Genomic DNA, 18,571 nt, shown 5'->3' on the forward strand with positions numbered 1-18,571 from the left:
CCCATCAAAATCCTATAATAAAAGAGTGTTACCACTGTGGCTATAATGAGTTGTAGGCATACAAAGGCATTGCCAAGAATGTAGAGCCACTTGGGCACTAGAGGTTCCATGTTGGTAAAGACAATCCCTCCTGCAGCATTTCCGAAGGCCCAATAACCCAAAATGGCAACTGAGAAAAAGGTGGACAGCGCAACTGAGTAACAAACAAGTAATCCCTTCAGCATCTTTCCTGTCACCGGAGGTGCCAGTGTTGCCTATACAAAAAACACACAAATCAAAATAAGGGAGGATAAATATGTGTCCACCAGACACCCTCCCCTGTCTGTTCCTTCTGGATTTCACAAGGCGACCACAACTTGTGCCCAGTCACGGATGTGGACAAGCATAAAAGAATCTGGCATGGCCAAGCCCAACACAACGTGGACACTACATTGATTGGGCCCTAGCTGCATTGATTGAACCTGCAATCTCAGCCAATCCAATTGGCCCACCTTATTTTGTTGAATGCATCTGGAAAAAAGTTGTTTATAACGTGTGTCCCTCCACCCATTCCACTGATTTAAGAAGAGAGGTGGAGTGAATATAGGTAAAGTGAGTTAATCAAGGTGAGGTGGAGTGAAGTGTGGGATGTGCTTAACTCTTTTTGTGAGATATATAAAAACTTGTGTTTTACATTAATTATATAAATCAGAACTGAGTGAGATTGCTTTGTGGTAAACTCTCGTGTGGCGGTGCTCTTCTCGTGTCTGCTACTAGTTGTGAAGCCCCCCTTTTGGAGACTTGAGAGCTTCAATAGCATAAATTAGATGGTATGATATGTTAGACATCCCTTGCCAGTCATTGCTCACATCATTGGAGACTCATGCTTTCTTCCTGCAATCTTTACCACATGTAGCTTGGGATCCGCACACCATACCTGTATCTCCACAATTATTGGATTTGCATAGGTGGTTATCATGATAGATATGGAGTTGAACACCCCAAACAATATATGAATATGTGAGCCTTGAACAGAATAATCCTTAGGCGGTGCTCGAGCTGCCATCCCTGGGAGTGAGAAAAAACACTGTTTAGAATTTAAACCTCGACTTCGTGTGTAAAGAACCAATACTTCAGGTTAAAACAGCTTCTTTTATTACTAAAGACACACACAAATGCATCTTTTTTTTTTACTAAAGACACACATGCATTTCTTTTTAATAAAAAGTTACACACACACACACACATCTATGTATCCATGCATGCATTGTCACACACCTGTCTATCTTTTTTTACTAAAGAGTTACACACACACATATCTATCCCTGCATGCGTTGTTAGATACATGCATGGATAGATACGTGTTTGTGTTTTTGTGTGTATGTGTGTGCGCGTGTGTCTACACTTGTGTGAGCACATGTGTGCACGCGTGTGCATCCTAAAGGGGAGTTGAAACTCCAACACTTACCACGTGTATGTGTGTCCCAAAAGGGGGCGTGAGTTCAAGCCCCAACACTTAACACACACATACATGCATAAACATACATACATCCATACATATGTGTATGTATGTATGTACACATACACACACGTGCATGCACACACGTGTGTTTTTTCAGTGCTTTTAACTTCTGTGACTGCTCTTTAAGAAGTTCGCCTCTTTTTTTAGGACTTATTTCTTTGTACAGTGAAGCAATAGAACATGGCCTTTTGCCCCCCAAAAAAAAATGTGTATGTATATATGTATGTATGTACATACGTATGTATGTCCCATTCTGGGTAGGGTCTTGCGACAGCCACCAGGGCAAAAGCCTGCTGACAGAAAGGACTGGGATATGCGCAAGAATTTTTTGCACATGGTGAATTGAAAATGAAGAGGTAAATGTTTGCCACCTGTTTTACCTGAAGTGATGGATCCAGTAATGACACAAATACTGAAACCAAGGTACAACAACATCGACAAAAGGTTGAAGTATCGGAGAGAATGGAAAGATGGTATTTGTGACAGCAGAAGTGTAGAAGCTCCAAATATGATGGTATATTCATACAGTCTCAAGTGTTCATGAGATATAGCACTCCTAAAGATCCCCTACAAAAGGCATGTTGAAATGGAGAAGATAATCAGAGTCATTAATACATACTGCCCCTTCTTGAAGTGAACCTATTGTGTGTGAGTGTGTGTGTGTGTGTGTGTGCGTGCACGTTCGCACCTATGTGTGTTGCAAGACTAAAATGTTGTGAAACTATTTAACAGAGAGGAAAGTGCAGCAGAGACAAGCAAACACGATACACACACCAGTAATCCTAATGCTAATCCTGTATTATGTACAATAAATGAAGTACAATTGAATGCTCAAAGTACAATGATGATCAATTTCCTGTTGATCCAAGACCAAGTTGCTGCTGTTCCCAAATTCTGAAGCAAAGCTGGCAGCCAGATTATTCCTCACTCTCCAAACACTAGTTTTTTTTTTCTGCTCTCAGAAGCCTCGAGTGCAGAGAATATTTATACCCTTAATGTGTGCTGGTTGGCCATTTCATGGAGTCAGCCTGTTGCAGCTTGCTACATCTACCTGACCAGAACTTCTCTCGACTGGACACTGCCTGATTTCACACATGGACAGGCTGGCAGTCCTTAGAGCCCACCGGCCTGGACAATTGGCTGGCACAGCCACTGTATCGAAGGCACCACACGGTCACTCCGATGGGCATCTACCAGAGATAGGAGATGCCACCGACTCCACGGACTCCACCATGCCTTGCAAGAATCATTTAAATGGCCCTCAGCTCATCCTTGAGGACATCTTTTATCCATCCTTGGGGACATCCTTTTCCATCTAGTCCTGTTCAGTGAGTCTTATTCATTGAGTGCTGTAGTCACTTGTTATTCCATCTGTGTGTCATTGCGTCTTGGGAGTAATGCAAGTGTTGTTTACAGTAATCTTGTCATTGTGCTATGCTCATATTCTAATTTGTCTTAGTCTTTTTATGTGTGCATTGTGCCGTGAGTATTGAGGACTCCGGACATACTGTCCAGAGGAGAACCACCACTTTGGTGTGCTGGGCAACCAACCCTGCTAGAGGTACACTAAAAATTTGACACGCTGGTGGGACCACTGAAACTTAAGAGTCCTTCCTATTAGCTCACCTCTTGTCTCTATGTCCTCTGTATGCCCAATACATGCTCTCGTTGTAGTGCAGTCGGCCCAGCCCCTCTCAATACGCTGCTATAGTCAGAAGAGGTTCAATTACATACCACATAGGGACCCCTTTCCACCCTTCCCTATGGCGGCCAACCTTGGTAATCTCACCTTTGGTAACAATGGAGGAGGCCCAACCAATCCTCGTGGTCCAGCCAACCCTCCTGCGGTGGAACCCCTTTCCACACTGTTGGGCCAAGCAAATGTCAAGCTTCCCACTTTCAAAGGATCCACCGCTGAAATTTAGATGACCACATCCGGCGGTCCATTTCTATGTGCAAGAGCTGAGGTGTGGAGCGGGCGGATGTCTTCTTGGTACTTTTCCCGTCCACTATAAAACGCTCTGCATACAAATAATTCAGTCAGTTGCCAATTGACCACTTTGCGGACTAGGCCACCCTAAAGAACACCTTCCTCCACACCTTTCATTCCGGTAACTATGAGGACCACCTTCTCCAAGAGCTAGGGTAACTCTAACTGCTACCAAGGGAGAGTGTGTCAGACATAGTCACCAGAAACGAGAAACAGGAACGGAAACGTTTGAGGAATGGAAACGGGGAGACGGGTTTTTAGGGGTGGAAACGGCCGTTTCCTGTGACAATATCACTTGGGAAATGAGAAACGGCCATGGAAACGGATGGGGTCCTGAAACGGAGAAACGCATTTCTAGGGACTGAAAAGGCCGTTTCCTGTGACAATATCACTTGGGAAATGAGAAACGGCCATGGAAACGGATGGGGTCCTGAAACGGAGAAACGCATTTCTAGGGACTGAAAAGGCCGTTTCCTGTGACTATGGTGTCAGAACTCATGACACGAACTACAGTGTTGGTGGCACGCCTGCCGACTTACCTTGGCGACTTCATGGTGCGTCAATGGGTGATGCAAGCCTTGCCCAAGACGACCCAGCAGAGATTCGGGAGAGTCGGCTACCACCAACCACGTCGTTGGAATTAAAAGAGCTAGCCTCCCAACTAGAAAATGCATGTCTCATGTTTGAGCATGATGTGGGCTCTATACATCCAATGACAACACCATTGGATGATCCAGTGGCTTAGCTGAAGCGGGAACTGGAGGAACTCAAAGTGAGCCAAAAATGAAAACACTTTGCTCCAACGAGATTTAGGAACTGAAGACCCAACAAGAAGCCAAGAAGGGGTTGTGGCGTGCCGTATGTGAGTCTCTGGAACACACCGTCCAGGAATGCCAAAAGAGGAGATACTATTCCTTTCGTGAAAGGGGGGGGACATGAAGATAAAGACTGTTACTATTTGAAATTAGCAACAAGCCCCACACCACGCCTCAACAAACCCGAACTCCACGCATTATGTTGCTACTTCTCTTACCATCCTGCCGCCTACCTTCCACACTGCATTGCCAACCTACTTCTCAAGTGACCTACCTTCCACCACTCATTCCCAACCCCCCTGCACCACTCACTATGGCAACGGTCCCCATCAACTTTATGACTGCCCTCCCCCATCCTGTAATCAACTCCCAAGAGATCTCATAGATGAAATTTGCAGCTATGAGCTTATCAATTTACTCCTTTACAATAGTACCCTCCGATTGCCTTGTCACAGGACATTAGAGAGTCCGAGTTTGATGACGAGGGCAACATCCTTAGCAAAGGTGACTTTGGCGAACACTTTGATTGGGCACTCTTCCAATGGAGATGATCCTAGCGAGAGCTCAGATTTTGATAGTGATCACTTCTCCATCTAGCCTCCTTCATCTAAATTCTAGCCCCAACCCTATAGCCTCTCTTTTTTTTACACTTCTTCTTGTACTACCTACACCTAGAGTGCCTCGCATTGTATGACTTAGCGTATGTATGTTTTCAACTTGGTTTTAATGGAATTTTGGGTTTGTGACAACTTGTTTTCTCTTTGAAATTGAAAATACATAAGTTTGTAAGTATTTTTTTAAAAAGACCGTATATAATTATACGATAAGAAAAAAAATTATATCATACTGTATTTTCCCGTACGGCATCGTATCGTAGGAAACAACTATGCTTGCCTTCTCCCTTGGTCGCCACCATACCTTTGTTTTTTTGGAGCAAGCCTCCTCTCCTCCTCACCTTCCCTTGCGCCTCCCTCTCTTGCCTGGTTCCTTTCTCCCCCTCGCCTCCCCACACCACTTCTCCTACACCCCCGCGCGGTCAATTTTGGCAACTTCTCCTTGCTCGCCCCCCAGGTGCCCCCATGGCCGCCATCACACACTCTATTTTTTTAGCCACATCTTGCGCCTCTTCTTCTACTCAACTCCTGCCACCGCCTCCTTCGCAATTTGCGTCTCTATATTGTCCAGTACCGCCCCCCCCCCAAAAAAAAAAGAAAAAACCTCGCCAAAAAAAAAACCAACAATCTGCTCCTTATTCTGCCGCCTTCCTACTCGTCACTTTTCCCCCTTTAGGCAACTTTTTTAAATACTTTACCACCGCCTAATGCCCTACTCTAACCTTTTCTCCCCTTTTCCTAATCATTTCTCTATCATGCTCTACTCATGGCAAATGGCCTCCCACAATCTCCGCCCGTATATATATATATATATAAGCATCACTCATAATTGAGCATTCTCATTCATCGTTTCATCAGTAGAAGTCATGTAGGGCCAGAGGTCACCCCCCGTGGGGCTGACCAAAGGCTTATACCATGTACACTCATTCAACCACCTTTTTGTACCATATAAAAATACAAGAAAAACCCTGACACCAATCTCTCTCTTCTTCTCTCTCCTCTGTCTTAATCATATTTAAATCAGCATCTTGTTCTTAATCAAGCTTAGGGCTGTGAATCAATACAGGAAGGCTTCCACACATGTAGTATCATGTGTAAGACTAATGTATGTGTAACCATTCTCTTGCTTTGTTCTTGAAATTGATCATTGTCTTGATCAAAACTGTTCCATATGTGAGTTAGGAATTACCAGATGGCTCATAGAGCATGAATTGTGATTTGTATATCTTTTGAGTAGCTAATTAAGCTAGAATGCTCATTTCTATTTACGGGTGGCCATTGACCAGAACGCCCAAAGTTTTCAGTCGGGTGGTCATAGACCAGCTTGTTGCATATCATTCGTGATAGCATCATGATTTGAGGACGCTCTATGCACTGCCAATCTGCCAGGGCTAAACCTCGTGCCCAGAAAGGAGCTAGATACATAAGTATCGGGGTGACTAGGGAGTCAAAAAGCCAACCCTTTGTCCTTGACTCCTAAAAATGCGCTTGGAAACACTGCCTCTCCACTAAGGCTAGAGCTGCATATCCTCTAGTGAGTCTATCCTTTGTTGCCTGTCTTATAGAGAGAAGCGTGGAATAGTGAAGGTAGCTCCAACATAGACATATGAGTGCACCACCCATGTAAGTGATCTCTATATGGCCTACAACAATTGGGTAGGAGGTGTGGAATACCATAACCTTGGTTTTCCCAAGGTTGACTGAGAGCCCCCTCTGTGCGCAAAAATCCTGTAACGTATCTGTGTGCTTATGTAGCCCCCCCTCAGAATCTGCAATAAGTACAATATCATCAACATATAAAAGGATGGAAACAAGAATACCTCCTAGAAAAGATTCTCCACCTTCGGTTCTATCAATGAAGTCTAAGATCTCATCTATGTAAAATCCAAAGAGGGTCGGAGATAATGGGCATCCTTGTTTCACTCTGATGGTGCTAGAGACCTCCTCACATAGTCCTCCCAAGCATCTCACCCTAATAAAGAGATATCCCCAAGGACTAAACACCTCCCAATCAAAAAAAATATCCTGTGCTGGCTTGCCACCTGTTGCGCTACTGTCACAAAAAGCCTCCACCAAATTTTGTGGTAGTAGAAAATCATCGGTTGTCTCAGTAAAAAGACCCGGTTACTGCAAGTCCTTATCCCTCCTTAATCTTGGTAGATGATCTCATATATCCTAGATGTGGAAGTCAACTTGTAACATGCCCTATGGTAGGATGCCTCTACACTCATCATCATGGGAGAAGTCTAAGCTAATCGTGACTAGGGCCCACTAGTGCTTGACTATACAACCTACATGGGAGGAGTCTGATCTATGGTGATAAGGGCCCATTGGTGCTCGACTATGTGATGTCACGTACATGTCAACATACTATGAGTACTATGTTGAAATGCTTCACGACATCAACATTAGGCAGGGAGTTCCTCATGCTGGGGACCACACATGGCTTAGCCATCCTCAACGGGATGTCCCGTTGGCCTTCTTCCGGAGCTCTCACATGCTTCCCACATGGCGGAGGCTCAAGTACAATGGATTACCTTATGTGATCCCCGGATTTAGCCACATCCATACATGCCTTCACCATTCCCACCCGCCCCCTTTGAGACACCCATGCCTATCTCTCCTTCAGCCTCAGCTTTCCCAACCGTCCTCACCACCACCACCACCACCCATCTCACACAACACCCAGATTCACTTCCACCATGATGGGGACTCAACTTACTCTGACCATCTCTACCAACATCTAACATATGTAGACCCCAATCTCCCACTAGCCAACCTCACCTCTCAGCTCACCACAATCTTACACACCTCTACCATAGCGGCATTTCCATCCACCACTGCCAGACCCCCAACCGGCACCATGTCCCAAAACAATTGGTATGATCAGGAATGCCGCACAACACATGAGTGTCACCTATGCGAGGTTGCAACTGGCCAAATCGGAGAGCGAGATGCTCAAAGGATTAACCAATAATACACAAGCAGACGTAAGAAACGAGCACATGTTAAGGGCCAATACAAGGACTTATACCAATCTCTCAAAGGTGTGAACTATAACAAGGGCTGGAAGGAAATCCAAGAGAAACGCCCACCCACACCCATCATATTGAAAGAATGTGCACAAGCGGAAGCAATGAACATGAGAGAGAGAAAGATTGCAAGCAAGAACTGAGCTTTATTAGCTTGAGGTTACAGAGTACAAGAGCCAGCAAATAGGGCAAGGAATGATATGATAGAATGAATAAAGGGAGCACCTCTTATATACTTGTGCATGAAGCAGTCGGCTGTAGGAAAACAGGCCGACAGCTCCACGACAGCATAAAAGGAAGATGCAATATTTTAACACCCCCTCTGCATCTTGAAGTGTGCAAAAAAATTAGAAGAAAACTGATGACGAAGGTGCGACCATGGACACCTCAGCATGGCCAGTACTGAGTACACCTCGGAAAATGCACATGTTAGCTGTCACGTGCACACCCATCAGGTGTACAAGTGGCATGGCATCATCAAGCATTAAGCAGGACATTTAAGCATTATTCAGGCATATATCAGCATAAGCAACATCAGTACCTTAGCCTTCATAAGCATATAAGGCATTTAGTTGCATCAGGTCGGGGTTGTTAGCACCAGCTGACAGCACTTTATGACCAGCCGACAGCAGCAAGGCTGGCCGACCAGCATTATTCCCACATATATATAAGAAGCGCATCCATTTAGTCCATCTCAGTTCAGTTCATAGATCTCAGATCAGCAACGCATTGATCATCCTCTCCTCAGCGTTTCCTTCTTAGGCAACAAGGAGAGCATCAGTTCATCATCTGTTCATCAGTTCAGCATCAGTACATCAGCGTTTCAGCATACAGACAGCATCGCATTAGTTCCAAGCATTCCCTTCAGCGTTTCCTTCCCAGGAGACAAGGGAAAGTCAGTGGGACAGCAGCTCATCCAGCAGATAGTCATCAAATCAGCATATTCAGCACCATAGGCAGCATATTCAGCATTTAAGTCATCATTCCTACCTCCTACATAGAGGGAAGCTGGCATCGAAGGGTAGTCCTCAGCATTGGAGCAAGGAACAGTCCTCATCTTCAGCATTCAGCTCATCCATCTCATCCCGAGAAGGATCTTCATCTAGGACAGCATCATAGATCTATTTAGATCTCATTGTAAACCCATTCATTTAATATAGCTGCATTGCATTGCATTGACACTATCTGTCTATTTCTTAAGCATCATTAAGTGAAGTTTAGTCAGCCTAAGGTTGTGTTTACGACGGTCAATCTCTCACATGTCACATCAGCTTGTTGTCTTCAGAGAACATAATGCCACTATAAAGAGCAAAAGAAAATCTGTTTGGCTCCAAACTCAAAGTAGAACTTCGAACACATCACATCCAATAACCTCGAACAATTGAACATGGAACACATCCTGTCCATGGTCTCTGCTAACCAATAGTTCTGGAACTCATCCGAACCATGAAGGAAACTGGGTTGATCCTGGAACTCATCCGGACCATCAAGTGAACTCGCATGTCTTCATACTTGGAACTCCGACACACGGGTCCCATGCTCCAGATTTAATATAAGAGAGCTTTTGAAAGCTCCCTCATCCGCCCACAAGCCGTTTCTGGAAGACAACACGCGGGGGATGCCCTTAGGATTAGAGCAGGACACCAGTCATGTTCTCTCGAGACTGTAAGGCCTTGGGAGAGCTAGGGTTGTCACTAGAGGAGTCTGTGTCAGTGTCATGTGACTTGTCTTTGCCCTTCTTGGAAGACTTGCCCTTGTCCTTTGACTGACAATCCTTTGACAAGTGGCCTTTCTTCCCACACTTGTAACACCGACTCCGAACTTTCTTCTGCACTGTCGAGAGTGCCTGATCAGGTCCAATAGACGATGAAACTTTCAATTTCCCCTGAGAAACTAGGATGGATTCCTCTTCCAAGAGGAGAGTATACAGATCATCAAACTCCAGGGAACATGTTGTGATCTGAACCCGCAAAGCTCAGGAAACCATGTCATAATCTGCAGGAAGCCTGATGAGGAGGAGAGCAGCTAACTGAGAAGAGGTCAAGGCAGTACCCATTGCCACTAATTGGTCATGAATTACCTTAACCTTCATCACAAATGACTGCATGGAAGTCCCTGCTGTAAACTCTAGAGAAAAGAGCTGACCCAATAGGTTGACAGACCGCATTGTAGAGTCCCGTGCATATAGGTCTGTCAGCTTTCTCCAAACAGAAGCAGCACAATCCAATGTTTGCACGGCGGGGGAGACCTTTGGTGAGATGGCTCGTACAAATGCACAGTGAGCTTTTGAGTCTTGATTCTCCCAAGCTGAAAGTTTGGCGAGAAAGGCATCCTCCTGGTCCTGAGTCCACTTCCTAGAGCTGGTAGGGCGTTCGGGCTTTCGTTCGTGACCCTAAACAATCTCCCAGAGACCCTTGTGTGTGAACCAGACCTTAATCTATAGTTTCCAGCGATCATAGTTTGTACCACTGAGCTTGTCTTCCTTGTTCGTGCAGGGGGGACCCATGTCTGCCTCAAAGAAGCTATGTCTCAAACAACCTCTGTAGCTAAGCAATCCACGTGCTCTCTCAAGCACCTTTCCACAGGATCCAACTAGGGACTAATAGCCCCCTCTGAAGATGCAGGTTGGACAGCAGCAAAAGAAACCCAAAAAACACACCACCAGGAACCTCCGACCAAAAGAGGGAGGGGATCTTGGAGGGAGAAGAGCTGATGTGCCACTTGTCTGATGCACTCACTGAATCTGCAGCTAGACCGCCTCCACTTGCCTCTGTAGAAGAAAACGCAGCCTGGGGGCTGGCCGACAGCAGTTGGAGAGATTGTAGAGCAGAAAACGCAGCTAAGAAAGGAGAAACGCAGCCACTGTTTGAAGGATCTACAGCCTGGAGAATCTAGGGAAGCAGAAAACGCAGAGAAACAGATTGTGCAGCAGCCTAGGCGAATGATACCATGAAAGAATGTGCACAAGCGGAAGCAATGAACATGAGAGAGAGAAAGATTGCAAGCAAGAACTGAGCTTTATTAGCTTGAGGTTACAGAGTACAAGAGCCAGCAAATAGGGCAAGGAATGATATGATAGAATGAATAAAGGGAGCACCTCTTATATACTTGTGCATGAAGCAGTCGGCCGTAGGAAAACAGGCCGACAGCTCCACGACAGCATAAAAGGAAGATGCAATATTTTAACACATATCTCCATCCATATGGCACATTGTACACATATGCACGATCCCTATACGAAGTACCAGATCAGTCCCCCATCCCACCACCATCACATACACCTTCACACCCGCCATGGTAGCCCGAGCCATCTGGAGACTCCAAAACAGTAGATCACAGGACCAGGATGGGCCTCTTGGCATAGCACATCTCCCATGCAGGGGAGACTCTGGCACCTCTCCTACTCCATAAGTTCAACCGGGCTCTTTCGGAAGGCTTCCCACCCACCTGGATAACCCATATCATCACACCCATCCATAAAGCCGGAGATCCCATGGACCCCAACAATTATAGGACTATTATGATTGGCCACACACTAGCCAAAATTTATGGGTCAGTACTTGAGATGGAGCTTAGCACACTAGCAGAGAGAAAGGGCACATAACATTAGGGCAGGCAGGCTTCCGTAGGTCATTCTCCACTTTGGATCACATCTTCACCCTCCCAGCCATCATAGAAGAGGCCAAAGCACAACACTGACAGGTTTACTACTGCTTTGTGGATTTCCGCAAAGCATTTGATACAGTACCTCGAGCCAGACTACTACAAAGACTCTAAGATTTGGGGGTACCATCAGACATGATCTCAGGGACCATGGCATTATACGAGTCAGTCATAGGGCGGGTGAGATCCCCAAGAGGATTATCAAAGGACATCTCCGGTACCATTGGAGTGAAGCAAGGATGCCCATTGTCTCCCACTCTCTTTGGCCTCTACGTCGACAAGATTTCGGCCTTCATTGATAGAGGAGAGGTGTCATGTGCACAGTGTGTATCTACCGTGTGCTACACGCACGCAAGACTAGTTTCGAGGCTTGGGGAAGCTTGGAGCTAGGCAGGTTGATTGACGAGCTGAGTTAGGGATATACTAACAGGCGGGCACCCAAGTATGGACGGGCGGGCGCCCAAGTGTGGACGCCCGATGACCGGCCAAGAGCCTATAAAAGGGTGGCCAAGGTTAGTTATTGGGATATAGAGAGTCTCGCAAGTTTGTGAGAGCTCTTTGGTCTTGGAGCCTGGATCTAGTGCAGACGTGCACCTGCTTTACGCAACCGAGGCCCGCGAGGGCAGCTTCGTGGCGGTATGGGACGTCGCGAGGAGGAGATTGGTCGGTACGTCATCCTAGTTAGCTCAGCTCGTGGCTCGGTGGGGACAGCCAAGACTGTGGGCTTGCCCACGGCTGTCATGGTTGGGAGGTGAGTCAGGCCTGCGTCCCCTTTGTTGTTTATTGTTTGCAGGATTCGAGTTTCGTACCAAGAACGATCACGAGGAGATCCGTGGGGATTTGACAGTGGTATCATAGCATACCTCGTGAACGAGCAAGTCGGTAGGTAGAGAAGATGAGGTCGAAGAAAGGTATGTGTTAAAAAGCTTGCTGTTTTTTCGGTGCATACTGTGGTTTTCAGATTCAGTATGTGTTTTTCTTCATCAAAGAAACCCATGTTGATGGGAGGTGGTAGTCTAAGTAGGGTCGTTTGCTTTGCAAAGAAGAGGAGAGATTCGTGTGTGCAGTCGCATGAACGTAGAGAGAGAAAACACAAAAAGCATCTTTGTTGCTTTTGGTTCGAACGCGAGAGAGCGAGAGAAAGCGAGCCAGGCACACGCTGCAGGGCTGATCGAGTGGAGTTGCTGGTCATAAAGTGTTGTACGTGTAGGCAAAGGCGGCAGCTACAGGCCGGGCCAAGCGCCAAGGGCTATGTAGCCAGGCGGCCACGCTTGCGTAGCCAGGCTAGGCAGCGCCCAGGCCTGCCAAGCCAGGCGGCCAGGCCTGCGTAGCCAGCCAGGCAGCGCCCAAGCCAGGCCAAGCGGCCGCCCAGGCCCAGCGAGGCAGGCGCCTAGGCCTACGCCGCCTTGTGGCCACACCTACGCGGACTGGCACAGGCGTAGGCTGGCGCGAAGGAACCGGCAGACACACAGGTGGCGACGGCGCTATTCCCGAGGGGACCCAAAAAAAAAAAACAAAAGCAAACGCCCAATTCGACACGGCGTTTTGTTTTTCCTGAGTTTTATTAAACCTTTTTTTCCAAAAGTTGAGGGTCCCTAAGGTGCAATGTGTTTTTTTTTTCTTTTTCTTTTTTTTAAGAAAAAAGAACTTATATATATATATATATATAAAAACACAAAAGCAAAAGCCAAAGATAGCTTTTGGGGGCTTTTAGTTTTTTTGGAAACCTTTATAAACCCCCTTAAGTGGGCTTCTTGCCACACATCTCTCAAGTTTTCAAGCTCTCAAACTCTCAAGTTCACTCGCACTTTTGTTGTGCAAAGATCGAATTTTCTCTCCACGTACCCTCTTCCGATGTCGACCCAAGAATCAGAGTTGGAGCCCCTTGTGGAACGCGAAGGCTTGCCGGCTACGGAAGGTACCGATGCCGATCTTTTTGACGATTTTGTGTCAAAATCAGATTTCCAACAGTTCAAAGTAGCTCTCGAAGCTTCTTTGTCGTCGGAACGTCAGGCACAAATCGCGGCCCAGATGCAAGCTTTGCAGAACTCCATTGCTCTATTGACCACTACCCTCTCTACTTTCTTGGGTATGGATACCTTGGCTTCTGCTTTAGACCCCAACATTACTCCGGAACCGTTCGGGGGCGAGCAAAAGCAGCACACCACGGAGATCGTGGACACGTGGCTACATAAGTGGCAAGTTCACTTTTAGTTTCATCCATATGATGATGGAAAGAAGATCCAGTTAGCAGCAGGTTTCTGTCCGGCAAAGCTTTGCTTTGGTGGAAGGAACTCAACCCTAAGCCAACGACTTGGGCACAATTCGAAGACGTCTTCAAGAAAGAATTCCTCAAGAAAGAGGATGATTATGATGTTGTTGCCCGGTTTTCAGCTTTGACAATAACCTCGCAGCACCTCACTTATGAGGTCTACCTCCAGAAGTTTCGAGACTTGCAGATGAAAGCTACAAAGATGGATCCCACTACTCTTTTGGGGTTCTTCGTAGTAGCTGGTTTACCAGACTCATACCGATTACAGGTTAAAAATAACAAATGCAAAACATTGGACGAAGCCATTCATTCAGCTCGTATCTATGATGATACAATGGTCTCTTCCAAGTCGAAACCAGTTACTGAGCAGGGGAACAAGCATAAAAGAAAGTTCTCCGCACCTATGGCTAACACGACAGAAGGAAATGCTACGCAATTAGCACGGCAGTTTATCGAGCAATTGTTTAGACTGTACGGGTTACCGCAGGACCTAGTCAGTGATAGGGACTCTAAGTTTACGAGTGATTTTTGGAAACTTGTTTTTGAGAAGTGGGGCATAGGGTCTCCCAACCAGCCCAAAGAATATGCATACCTGCCCCAAGAGCCCTACCATGCACATCTAAGATCAAATCTTTCCACAGCATGGGCTACGGGTTAGCTTCCTCCACTAAACGAGGGGGGATGTGTACCAAAAAACTCCTCAGGTAGTCCCAGGCCTGTAGGAGGGACCTAACCACGGGGAATGAAGGGGAGCGGTGAACGGGAAATCTGAAAACGCTCGCCGTGCCCCCCACAAGCTAAAACAGTGCTATGAGCCTCCCTGTATAGGCAGGACACCCCTCTGATCCAGTTTTGGGAAAACCCCATGTGTGCCATAGTGCCCTCCAAAAAATCCCAATCCACTCTGTCATCATAAGCTTTTTCAAAATCAAGCAAAAGAATGGCAAGAGGCTGCTGACTAGACTTTGCCCACTCGATAGCTTCCCAAAAAGAAAAGATGTTATCAAATATACTCCTTCCTTGGAGGAACCCATTCTGTGTATCATGGATAATCCTTTGGAGAATCGGCTACAACCTTATACTCAAGGCTTTAGCTAAGATTTTATATGCAGATCCAAGGAGGGTGATGGACCTCCATTGTTGGATGTCAGTCTTGTCCCCACTCTTGGGGATAAGGTGAATCAGCCCCTCCGTGAGGTATGGCAGCATCATACCCGACAAGAACGTTTCCTGAAGGGCAACAGTGATAGCATCTCCAATATAATCCCAAAAAAGAATAAAGAACGCGGCAGAAAGACCATCATCCCTTGGGCATGAACCACTGGAAAGAGCATGCAGTGCGTGAAGGAATTCATCCTTCAAGAAAGGGGCATCCAGGGAAGAACACATAGCATCTGTAATGAGCTTGGGCATGCACTCCCAAACTTTCTGCTGTGCCACATCTCTCTGAGGAGAGGGCACCTCTGCAGTCAACAAAGACCGATAAAAATCTGAAGCAATACCCCTCACCTTATCAGGCTCAATCTGAACCTCACCCTGTGAATCCTGCAAGTACCTCACAAAATCCTTGCTATGTGAAGGCATGTGTGCTAAGAAAAACTCTTTGTTGCATCTGCCACCCATCTGAGTCCAAAAAGCCTCGTTCGCATGAAACGCGAACTCACCACTCCTGTCCATGGCCAACTGCAGCTCTGCTCTAACTGTGGTCAAGAGGTCTGTAATCCAAGACACATGTGGATGCTTTCATGTTCCCTTTGAAGAGCAGCAATCCTACGCCTAATAGCTCTCTCCTTGTCCAGAGCCTCCTTCTTCTTGGACAAGGCAGTGCTATGACAATGATGGTTGGTCCTCTCAAGAGCCAGCGCAATATTATGACGAGGATCAGGACCGTCACAAGATCTCCATCTCTCTCTAATCAGAAGGGAGATGTCAGCATCTAGATAAAGAGAGTCAAGGATACGGACACGGGGAAAGGCCGAGCGAGCCCCAAGCTCCCTGAGACACAAAACGACGGGGCAATGATCGGATTTGGTGGTGCCAGGCACAATAGCAATGGTGCCTCCTCTATCCAAGGACCAATCATCCACATAAAACCTATCCAGACGTGCAAGAGTATCAAGAAACGGTTCTGGTCTTCCTCAACAGGGTCAAAATAACTAGAGTAGGGAAGAAAGAATATTTTCCTCGGGCCCAATGGCAAAGGGCTGCCCTTCAAAACCTCTAAGGCTGAGTCCTCAAAATCAAAATCCACTTGGAAGAAACCTCTTCCAAGCAACCTGACATCTTGAAAGTGTGAGGCGAGGTCCGAGGGCAGAGCCGCTAGGACCCAATCCCGAGCCTGGAGACGGGAAGGGTGAGATCCAAAGATTCTGGCAATGAGGGTCGTTTTGGAGTCTTTCTCGATTTCGGCGTAGAGGACCGTGAGCTCGGCTTCGGAAAAAACAATGGTTCGCCCGGCTGAGGGAGATTGATTAGCCATGATGCTAATTGAAGAAAAAGGCCGACTTGAACCCGGATGAGGAGCAATCCGAACCAAGGGGAAGAGGCAGGCAAAGTGGTGGAGGAAAGAAAGGGAGGGTGGAAAAGGGGCCCAAAAAAAACAAAAAAAAAAAAACGGGTGAAGAAGGGCGGGGGAAGGGCAACGCAACAAAGGCTGCGCAGAAAGGAGGAGGCGGAGGAAGGAGGGGAGGCGGAGAGAGGAGGGGAGGTGAACAAGGAGAGCAGGAGGGGAAGGGGCGCAGATTGGAGACAGCAGCGGAGGAAGAGGAGCGACCAGGAACAGGGGCGGACAGAAGCAGGGGCGAACAGAGAGGGAGGGGCAGAGGGGGGGGCGGAGGAAGGAAGGGGGGCGACACAGTCGACAGAGGGAGGTTCGGGGAGCTTGCGTTATCCTCTTCGTCGCAGTTGGTGCTTTAGAAAGTGCCATTGGTTTTTTTTTTTTTCTCAGAAAGAGACTTCTATTAAGTATGAGAAAAACATACAACAATCACAGCTATAAGCCGGAAGAGAATAGAATCACCCCAATATGTAAGTTGATTTCAACCACTGAGGAGCATCATGATGCCATGTAAGACCTGTGGTACTAGAGGAAAAGAAGATGCCATGGTCCCATTCCTGCATAAATATCACACGCTTTGCTTGCGCAGAACGAGAGGGCCCCTGAATGCGAGGCCAAGTAGCCATAAGAGTGTGGATGATATCACCCCATATAGTACTAATGCACTGAGACCCAAAAATCTGGACACCCTCAATAGCCTCCGTGCATCTAGCTCTCCAGATCTGCCATGCTGTAATACTGGCAATAATCTCCCAACTGGTGTCAATCCTCTGTCTAGGGGGTGTATAATCAGAGTGAGGAACATCCTGCAATAAACCATGCTGGGCAATACCTCTACGAATGAAAAAAACAGAATCTGTACCACTGCCCTCATAAAAAAGTTGCGGACCAAACTGGGAGAACCAAGCGATTGCCCCCCAAGTCACATGCAGGGCTCAGCCACTCAATTTGCCCATAAGTTGGGCTACAGGACTCCAAATCTGTTGTGCAATGCTGCATCCCCATAGACAATGTTGTATGGACTCAGAATCTGCCGCACATCTAGGACAGGAAGGTGCTACACCGAAAATTGATCCCACTGATTGGTGGGGAGACCACCATGTAAGAATAACCAAAAGAAATGAGAGATCTGGCTCCTTCTGTATGAGTGCCAAAGTCTATGCCAATATCTGCGATGTATCACTGGAGAAATATCATAGCTCTCCCAATGAGGCCTGAGAGTATGGATCCTATGTATCTGTCGAGTGAGGAGAAGCCTGGCATTCCGAACAGTGAAACTGAAAAAAGGAAGGCTTTTCAAAGGATCAAAGGCATCAATCCACTCCCACTCTCCTGGATCCCACTGAAGATATCTGATAGGACTGCCACCATATAACCACAAACACCAAGAGCCATGAGTCACTATCTGAGGAGAAGGGTCAATGAACCAGTGCTTCCCCGAGCGACCAACAATCCTCACTGGACTAAGCCTAGTATTTGGTATAATCTCCTCCATACTACATCTCCTCAATCTCCCACCAGGCATGATAGAATAAATGAGGAAATCTGTATCCTCCTGGCCTGGCAGAGCAATGACCTGCAGAGGTATGCCTATCCTCGAAAAAACTCCCAACCAACTCGGATGATAGTCTCCGTGAAAGGTCCCAAAAAGCCACTCATGCAGAATATCTGCATCAATCTGATCAATACGAATGTGAGAGCCCCTAAGATGCTGAGTGGATGTAACTCTCCGATCCTCCGGAAGACTCTTAAAGGTCTTCCAAGCAAGAACTGTGTATGCGCATCTCTCCCATCCTGACCATTGCATATAACGAGATGCACCAAGTGGCCGACCAGCCTCATCCCTAATGAACTCGTTCCACATAATAGGTTGTCGGTCAGCCTCATCCAAAGACCTAGGAAGCCTTTGTCACAAAAAATATCTCATGCTTCTCCATGCTCTGACAATGGCTGCAATAAGAGGGGAAGATGGTGCCCTAATATCAGCCTCTGTGAACAAAAAACGTGTGTTGGGCATCCAGTCTCTCCCGACCCTAGGTGTACATCTGGAAATCTGAAATAAGAAAAAATCCTTCCCAGTGCCTGGTAGGAAACCTCTGACCACAAGTTTGCAAAGCAACGCCTTGC

At 46.8% G+C, this 18,571-nt stretch overlaps 1 protein-coding gene across 7 annotated transcripts in view; it reads right to left on the reverse strand.

Moving 5' to 3' along the window:
• Positions 1-18,571, reverse strand: part of LOC147619531 (GABA transporter 1-like) — a 78,040-nt gene that overhangs the window by 713 nt on the left and 58,756 nt on the right. For 3 of the 7 annotated variants that reach the window (XM_086773213.1, XM_086773211.1, XM_086773217.1), the window contains 3 exons: positions 1,882-2,068; positions 917-1,047; positions 33-254 (listed from right to left, as the gene is read on the reverse strand). In XM_086773213.1, coding sequence (XP_086629339.1) covers positions 33-254; positions 917-1,047; positions 1,882-2,068 — 540 coding nt within the window. The remainder of the gene's footprint in view (positions 1-32; positions 255-916; positions 1,048-1,881; positions 2,069-18,571) is intronic. The other 4 variants (XM_086773214.1, XM_086773212.1, XM_086773216.1 and 1 more) reach the window with 3 other exon arrangements.

Source organism: Cibotium barometz, chromosome 33, assembly GCF_041138505.1.
Source record: "Cibotium barometz isolate CiBa-2024 chromosome 33, ASM4113850v1, whole genome shotgun sequence".
Taxonomy (NCBI): Eukaryota; Viridiplantae; Streptophyta; class Polypodiopsida; order Cyatheales; family Cibotiaceae; genus Cibotium; species Cibotium barometz.